This window comes from Triticum dicoccoides, chromosome 6A (assembly GCF_002162155.2).
Source record: "Triticum dicoccoides isolate Atlit2015 ecotype Zavitan chromosome 6A, WEW_v2.0, whole genome shotgun sequence".
NCBI lineage: Eukaryota > Viridiplantae > Streptophyta > Magnoliopsida > Poales > Poaceae > Triticum > Triticum dicoccoides.
In genome coordinates this window covers 630543700-630553302 of record NC_041390.1, presented here as the reverse complement: position 1 = coordinate 630553302, position 9603 = coordinate 630543700, and the positions used below count along the sequence as shown (strand labels likewise).

General features: G+C 43.2%; 1 protein-coding gene across 1 annotated transcript; it reads right to left on the bottom strand.

Moving 5' to 3' along the window:
• Positions 1-1661: 1661 nt before the first annotated feature.
• LOC119314828 (xylanase inhibitor protein 1-like) lies at positions 1662-2804 on the bottom strand. The gene has a single exon (XM_037589512.1). It carries the CDS (start codon positions 2667-2669, stop codon positions 1782-1784), a length of 888 nt encoding a protein of 295 aa, XP_037445409.1. The 5' UTR covers positions 2670-2804; the 3' UTR covers positions 1662-1781.
• Between the last annotated feature and the right edge of the window lie 6799 nt (positions 2805-9603).

The window sequence follows — 9603 nt, the reverse complement described above, 5'->3', positions numbered from 1 at the left end:
GAGAGGGACGCCGGGGATGCCCTTGTGCTGGCAGTGCTTGATGTCGGTGGCTGATACATGCACGGTATATACCGTGCATGGTAGAATGTCTTTTCTCAGCAAACACACCTACTTCATCATATCCCCTACCTAGATTCTCCCTCTTTCCTCAAATCACACATGCATTTTAAGTTTAGTCCCAAATTCAAAACCGTCCTAGCTTTTAAACAAAGAATTTGCTTTCTGATATATTTACATACTTCCATTCCTAGTGACAAGATCTTTTCAACAAGACTAACCATGAATATATTTTCATCATTTTTGAAGTATGAGTTTTGAAACTTGATGAAACTATAAAAACTATGAATGTTAGACTAACTAAATTTGTCTTATTTCTCGTGTTTTGGAGCGCTTTATAATGTTATATTCTGTGTCTGCATACTACCTTGGTTTTACCTTATTCTAGTATATTTAATTGTTTTGCACACCATTTAATACATGGTTCACTGTGTTTCAAAAACTCAAAATTCAAAATTGCTAAAACATATTAAATATTGACCTTGTTTCAAAGATATCATCCACAAATTTATCCTATATTTGTTTTAAAATATATGGTTGTTTGAAATTTAAGAATGAAAATAAAATCCATGTACTAGTGTGCAGGAGAAGAACTAGTGGTTGGGAGAGAGGAATGGAGTGCATCGACCTAGCATATATAGTACTACTCTGCAGTAGCATTAGTTGTCAGATGACTTTAAATACTCATGGCATGGGTGCACGAATCTCTAACAAAGATGGAAGGCTCATGCAGTAGAATCACTTTTCTCGACTTCGATGGTCCTTGACGGTGCCCCCGGTGGCCCTCGACAGCGGCGGCCACATCCCGGCGACCATGGTATTAAAAAAAATCTTGTTTTTGTAATTACGAGGAGAAAATTCACTTTTCTGTTATGTTTATTTAGTACCTTGATGTGGCGCATGATTCATGTTACTTACAACTTAGCACCACTAGTGAGTATTTCAAATTTGTTTGGATAGTGGCTCATGGTATTCATCATAAGTTGAAGGGTCAAATCCGTGTGGGAGTTTGTGCTATTCTTTGAGCAATTTGAAATTATCCGAATGACTGCATTTTCAACAGATCAGCTGCTCCTAATTTCTTGCGGGTTATCTACAGGGTTATGGCTTCAATCCATATATCGTGATCACTGCAACATGTGGATGCATGGGCGCTTATGGCCTCTGGGTGAAGCCAGCTAAAAATGATTGATCGGTGTTTATTCAACGAGTTTGGCTAGCAAGCAACTCGTAGATTATGTGGATGAGCTTGTAATCTCGAATCCGACCAGTTGTGGTCGTATTTTCTTTACTTTTGTCCAGTACTCGTGACTTGAAGGTGATTCATGTTCGATAAAATGGCTATGTGCATGTAGAGGCTGGGGTAATCCCCTTTTCGAAAGAAAAAAAAAACCACAAGTGTCGAGAGATAAAAACACAACTTTATGTTCTAGTAGAAAATAAGTTGTATAACTTCCAGATAAAAACATGCATCCTGGATATTCTAAACGCTGAGGAGTGATGACGAAGCAGCAACCACAAATGTTTGGATAATTGACAAAAAAAAACATAGGTCTCACTTTATTCTTACACAACTTGTATATTGTATATGTTTCACAAGCAGCCTCACTTTATTCTTGGGCACTGACTAGCTATTTGCAATAAGATAAAGACATGGATAGGAGAGGAGCACAAAACAAGTGCAAATTGCATAGACCATAGAGAAGTGTGTTTTAACTTTTAAGTCAAGCATAGGAGATGATGTAGCTCCTGTAGTTATCCTGCTTGTGGTAGTAGCGGTCCCAAAGCATAAAGCCGCCATAGTTGGGCGCCTTTTGCACCACGGGGGCGACGCCGTAGTAGATGTTCTTTGGGTGCACCCACCCGCTCACCTGCATCGACGCCGGCAGGCCGATGTAGATCAAGCTTCCTGAGTAGGCGGCCGTCCACTTGTCCCACGCCAGCTCCCAGTCGCAGTAGTCATCGCCGTAGCCGTAGGCCCTCATGTGGATGCGCTCGAACATCCCCGTGTCCAGGGCTCGCTTCATGTACCCCGCCGGCGGGAACTTGCACGGCACCGTCGCTGTCAGGTGCAGCAGCTTCCCCGGGCCGGCCCAGATGTTATGCTTGGCGAGCTCCCTGGCGAGGACGTCGTAGCGGTCGGCGGGCGCGCCTTGCTCGAGGAAGAGGTCGACGCCGTCGAGCCAGGCGTCGCCGAACGGCCTGGGCACGCCCTTCTTGTGGCCGCCCAAGTAGGAGTTCCATAGGTGGTCGAAGAGGTCGAGCGCCGCCTGCTTGGACGGGAGCGAGTAGCCGCGGCCGAAACCCCCCACGGAGAGGGACACCTGGACGCCCTTGCGCTGGCAGTGCTTGATGTCGGCGCCGATGGTGGAAAGGTCGTGGCCGGAGAGGTCGAGATGGTACCTGCCGTGGCCGTAGACGTCGAGGAAGGAGATGATGACGGTGGTGTACGTGCCAGCGTCGCATGCTTCCCTCAAGGAGCCCTCGTCCTTGTGGCGGCCCCAGAAGACGGTCACCTGCCCGGTCTTCCCCGCGGCCGCGGCTTCGAAACTTACTGCCACCGCGGCCACAAACACAAATACTAGAAGCAGATTCCGGCGTAGTGGCGCCATTGTTGATGTTCGCTTGCCAACTAAAGCAGCTTTTTCTTGCTTGCTGCTTCCTTATATTAGGCTGAGCATCATGTACATGTATATATAGATCGATATGCTGTCGATCGTTGAATTCGTGCATGGTACACGTTTTATGCTCTAGGTTTTGTTCCTTCCTTTGTGCGGCGCGGCGCACATATGATTGTGAATCGTTGATAGCTCACTGAATTTGACCCAATTAATTAATAGTAGGAAGAACAGCGGGAAATACCCAATGGTTTCTGGGGACATCTGTCCCCGGAATCTCACCGGTCATCCCTGACCAGCCTATTAGTATAGTTTGACTTTTGTTTGTATTCTTTCTTTCTCTGCAGCATTTCTGGTCATATTAGATGCCTTTGAACCTGTATCGCAGCTATGGCCCACTCGCGCATTGAATCACCAAAAACTGCTACTCACCGGCCAACTACCCCTGACTTGCTACACGCTACACGGTACGTCCGTACTCATCAGAGCAGTCAACTGTTCCTGCACTAAACATTACTAGTACTGAAGTTGTCATCTTAAATTTACTAATTTTATTTCCAGTAATCTTCACACAACTTCTCTCCGCGCTGCCAACATTTTGTTTAATAAAATGCTACCTGTTTAGTAAAGTGTTCAGTAAAGCGTTACGTAATATTTTCATTGTTCTTCTCTCTTTTTTTTGTGGGGAATTTTCATTGTTCTTCAATCATGGTAACGTGCTCTATGTACGTCCGTTTTTTTAATGTTGACCAAATCGAGTTGTTATTCTTAGCACCAAACTACATACCTTAGTTTAGTTTATTTCAGATTAACAAATCATGTCGAACGTGGGTTTACAATTTTCATTCGAAATACCCTTTGTTTCTCGGGTTTATATATACTTGATATGGGAAAAATTGTAATTACGAAAAAACTCAAAAAATCTTTTTCTTTTTAATTAAACTTTATCTTCTTTTGTACTTGTATAAAAGTTTTGCGAAGGAAAAAGTGACATCAATTTCAAGGAAAAAACAATTTTTCGAAGACAAGAAGCATGAATAGTAATTTCTATATGGTGTTGATTTTTTTTCACCAAAAATACCATGAAAGTTATTCCTTGGCCAAACTTTTTAACGAGTAGAACAGAAGGTTAAGTTTATTTCACAAGAAGTTTCAATTCTTTTGAATTTTTTGTAATTACTAGTATTTTCTATATATGGTGTATATGCACCTGATATGAAAAAATAGTAATCGCAAAAAAGTCAAAAATTTCTGAAACTTTTTTGGAAATAAACATGACCTTCTTTTGTAGTTGTATAAAAATTTTGACGAAGGAAAAACTTTTTTGGAAATAAATATTACCTTCTTTTGTAGTTGTATAAAAAGTTTGACGAAGGATAACCTTCTTTTGTAGTTGATCCCGGACTAGTCCACAAGATCAGGGGGACAACATACTGACACACGGCAACCTGTACTAAAACAAGATGTGCCTTCGCAAGTTTCGCATTGAATGATCTGTGATGCAAACCGTGTCTGCCAACAGTTCTATCCTGTACTGCAGTCTATGTAGCACTGTTGCGTCAGTGTATAACCTGCTGTACCATCTCAGAGACCTAACCGTATATTCATATTCACTACTTTAGCTACGGATCACGAAGCATAAGCCCATGCTGTGGATACCAGGGACACATGTCCCCATAGACCAAACGTCCGCCTCCGAAGAACAGCTCACAACCTAGCTAGGTAAGAACAAAGAAGATATCGAGGTAAACAGGGGCAAGCAAAAGCTGCGTGCCTCTACGTACGTGGTTATTGACTCAACAGCTAACAATCAGAGCTTTGCTACACGTACATAGAGCAGGTACGAAAATTTACGTGAATGATGATGTGTGGTTGTTTGATTGGATTGCACAGGGGCCCACCCTGAAATTCAGTGGGGGAGGGGGTGGAGGGGTGGGGCGGGGATTAGGAAAGAAGATGATTTTCATAACTGATTTTCGTAAAGAAATCGTACATGTACCATTTTTGCAGCAAAAGACTGCTGCAGACCGCAATGCGATCCATCCTTCTCTCTCTTCTGGTCTATAAAAACATCTAATTTGAGTCTTATTTCTCCTTTAGCGAGCCCTTTTATTGAGCCATTTAAAAAATATCGCTTACTTTAGTAAAGGGACATCATCAAGCATGCTGATGCACACGCAAAGTTCATCTATCAAGTCGCGGTTTGTTGAATTGGCAGACAGTCAAAGGAGAAATGCCTTCGTGATGAGCTAAACTTTAGATGATATATGTGATGTTTTCAGGTTTTTAGGAGGGATCTATCCAGAATCATACAATCCGTGACGTCTGTGTAATTTTCGCCATCTTCCAAGTCTTGATTTCTTATATTATCACCATTCAATTCTGAGTCCACTAAAATAATAGTTTTTTTTCTAAAATATGTCACATGAGCCTATTAAACGATAATTGTAGTTAGTTTTGAAATAATAGTAGAGCATAGAATAAGCATAATGATACAGAACGAAAAATACCTATTTATGAGTGTCAGACAGAATATTACTCCATAAAATGTAACATCCACAGATCACAAGATGACTTGCATGATTATAGAATTTAAATATATTCAATAAGAACAATCATTTTTTACAAATATCATGATTGAATATTTTGTTAAACCCTTATTCCGTGAAAAAGATCACAACCAGACAACCAAGCGGACACACCCGATAAGAAAAAAGAATTGGACAACATCCGACCCAAATATAAACCAAATGACCAAAAAGGCTATCCATAAATAAAAAATTGAATTGGATAAAGCATATATTTTTTCGAGAGAAACCCTTATACTTTTTCTTGACAAAGGAACCCCCATACATAATACTTTTTTGAGTGATAACCTATAGTACTAAATACTTGACCAAAAATGAGTGGGCTGTCGATCAAGAAAAAAGAAGGAAGACACGCCAGACGCTCCCTCCCTGTCCTCCTCATACCTTCACTCTCTCCCCACCGCTCCCCATTCCATGGTGGCCCCGCCTGCTCTCCCCACCGCTCCCCATTCCATGGTGGCCCCGCCTGCTCTCCCCACTGCCTCATCTACCCACCACGGCCTCGCCCCATCGGCCGCTGCCTCCTCTCCCCACCATGGCCTCGCCCCGCCGCCTCCTCTCCCCACCACGACCTCACCTCGCCGCCAACCCCGTCGTTCTTCCCTAGATCGACTCTGCCACGCCATCCACATGTTCCAGCGCGGATCAAGATGCGAGCTAGAGGAGCATCCTGGAAACGATGCAGGAGCGGGCATCTCGGAGCGGGCCGAGTTCCAGTTCGTCTACGTGCCCACCATGATAGTCGACCTCGTGCTTCGCTCCCACACCCGCTCCGAGAAGGCGCTCCCAGCTCGCCTACGTGGTCGGTTGCTCCAGGTACTTCTGGTTTCAGGCATTCGCAACTGTGAACTCGAGTTTAACAAACGGTATATCACTGCTGGATGGTGAACACAAACAGTGGTGCTTTTATTGATAGAAAGTCGGGATCCTTTCTCTTAAGAGGCTACTGTAAGAAATGGTAACTTGGGGCATGACTTGCAAGAAAGGGATTGTATGACAGAATGATATTACTTCATGGTAGAGTTTCTGCATCTGGAGATCAAGTTTTATCTTGGTTTCTCATGTCAATGTTATTGCGTGCGTGCGTGCGTGTGTTTGTGTGTGTGTGTGTGTGTGTGTGTGTGTGTGTGTGTGTGTGTGTGTGTGTGTGTGTGTGTGTGTGTGTGTGTGTTTCAATAACACATTTACTGTTCGGATGATCTTGCGAATTTGTGAGCCGAAGAAATGATGACTTAGATACTTGCGTTCTGATAAGTATGCTGAGCAGAAATAACAGGCGGTCATCTGTTATATGATCTATTAAATTAAGTGATGATTTTTTTATTAGGTGCAGTTTATAATTTTGAGTGTACAATGCATCCTGTAATGAGAGATCACACACTTAAAAGTTTCTTTAGATTGAGCAGGTACGAAAATTTACGTGAATGATGATGTGTGGTTGTTTGATTGGATTGCACAGGGCCCCACCCTGAAATTCAGGGGGGAGGGGGGTGGAGGGGTGGGGCGGGGGATTAAGAAAGAAGATGATTTTCGTAACTGATTTTCATAAAAATTCCGTACATGTACCATTTCTGCAACAAAAGACTTATGCGGACCGCAATGCGATCCATCCTTCTCTCTCTTTCTTGTACTAGTAAATGCGCACGCGCAACACACCAACACACGTTAATATTTAGGTAATATATTAATTGCACGTCGATATTAGGTATGCCATTTTTTGTGTATTTATCTTGTGATTAGTGCAATATTTAGTATGATATTAATTGCACGTTAAATATGTTTAATGCTCGTCATTGGAGCAGTCTAGGTCGTTGGATTGACTTAGTTCGATGGGCGAGATCAGTTGGATCTGCCCCTTTGGGTCTTTTTATATTGATACTAATGCGCACGTGCAACGCACGTTATATTTAGGCAATATATTAATTGCACGCGGATATTACGTATGCTATTATTTGTATGTTAATCATGTGATTAGTGCAATATTTGGTATGATATTAATTGCACGTTAAACACGTTTAATGCTCGCCATTGGCAGTCTAGGTCATTTGATTGACTTAGTTCGATGGCCGAGATCAGTTGGATCTGCCCCTTTGGGTCTTTTTATATTGATTAGTAAATGCCACGTGCAACGCATGTTATATTTAGATAATATATTAATTGCACGCGGATATTAGGTATGCTATTAATTATTTGTATGTTAATCCTATGATTAGTGCAATATTTGGTATGATATTAATTGCACGTTAAACACGTTTAACGCTCGACATTGGAGCAGTCTAGGTCGTTGGATTGACTTAGTTCGATGGCCGAGATCAGTTGGATCTGCCTCTTTGGGTCTTTTTATATTGATATAGATATAGATATAGATATAGATTTTTTTAGGTGAATATAGATATAGATACAACATCTATGCATGCATGCAAATCTTTTTTTTGCGGAAAAACTTCCAATCTATTTATCTTCAATCATGGCAGTACAATGAATACCAGAAACAAAAATTACATCCAGATCCGTAGACCACCTAGCGACGACTACAAGCACCGAAGCGAGCCAAAGGCGCGCCGCGTCATCGCCCCTCCATCGCCGGAGCCGGGCACAACTTATTGTAGTAGACAGTCGGGAAGTCGTCGTGCTAAGGCCCCATAGGACCAGCACCCCAGAACAGCACCCTCCGCCGATGAAAAATAATTAACGTAGATCGGAAGGATCCAAACCGAAAACACACGAACGTAGACGAATAACGACGAGATCCGAGCAAATCCACCAAAGATAGATCTGCCGAAGACATACCTCCATACGCCCACCAACGATACTAGACGCACCGCCGAAACGGGGGCTAGGCGGAAAAACCTTTATTCCATCCATCTTCAGGAAGCCACCTGGAACACGAAACTACAGTCGACGCTAAAGAGAATACCATCTCCCACGGCCCAAGCAAGCCACCTGGTGGCCCAAGCCTGCTGGTCTAAAAATACTATCAAGAAGAGCAAACAGGCGCACAAGGCGTCTGCCCTAAAAATACTACCAAGAAGGGCAGGCCGCCTAATTCCCGCCTCAATCAGTGGATTGTAATCTAAGATGGGAGAATTCTCAGATTTGAAAAGTTTACCAAATTTTTTACCTAAACCTCAGACTGTTTTGTGGCACTTCCTAGGCATTCCTGGCTCATATGACTGAAATCTGGGCGAGTGCCTCGATCAACTTGTGCGCTAGGTTGGGCCTTGGCCTTTTCTTTGTCCACGGTTAGCCGGATTTGGTTCGTTGTTGCACCTCGCCCAGTCGTCATGTTTTGATCGTGCAAAAAAAAAGAGGCCATGCCAACGCCATGCATTGCTGTATGCTTTGGGCCGCTAGCTAGCTAAGCTAGTTAGAGAATACACAACCTACTGTTGTTTGAGAACTTGACAAAAGAAAGAAAAAAGCGCCGGCCATACCATTTTATTGATTCGCAAGGGATATCATGGGAGTATCCGCGGCCAGAATTGTTTTTTCAGTGGCGTAACTGAGGAATATGATGAAAACAAGTCAAACATACATGCAAAATCTAAAAATCCTTGGACTTGGACCACAAGGCAGGGATACCAAGGGACTTTTCATACTTGTCTCTATGTGCCCTCGCCTACAAGACAACTGGAGTATTTTACAAGCAAGCTAGTAACATCACATTGGTGAAGGTTTGCAACGCATCCGCATGAACAAGCAAGAGAAGAAGAAGAAAAACTTACTCGAAGCACTTTGATCAATCAAACATATGTTTCACAGCCAGCCAGCCTGCCAGCCATATCAACACACAAACAGACTGAAACGTCACTGATTGGCCAGAAATTTCACTAGCAGTCTACATGATCATCTGTCTCACCATTGCAGCACCACCACCACCACCACCACCACCACCACCAACAACAACAACAACAACAAGATATATACATCGATGGCGGCTCGTCAGGCAATGAACTCTCTATTTCAAGCTTGTTCCCACCTACAGCCTTCTCCTTCTCTTCTTCTGCAGGGAGTCGGATAATACAAGGAGACCTTCTGGATGCTCCCCTCCAAGCCCTTCCTGCCTACCTTGATCCGACAAAATGACAACTCTTGCTCTTGCTCTTGCTCCTACGTGGAACCAATAGAAACCGGATGTGGCTTCTCAAAAAAGAAAAGAGGCCAGCGTCACGAGCAGGAGCCTGAATGCCTAGCGGGGTGCAGGGTTTGAAGTTCTGTTTTCTATGGGCTTTTTTAGTGCAGACCTACGAAGAATCACATGGCTGGGAGCAAAACGCGCAGATCATTTCCGATTTTTTTTTCTAAAAACTAATAAGAAGCTGTTTTGGGGGCAGAGGGAG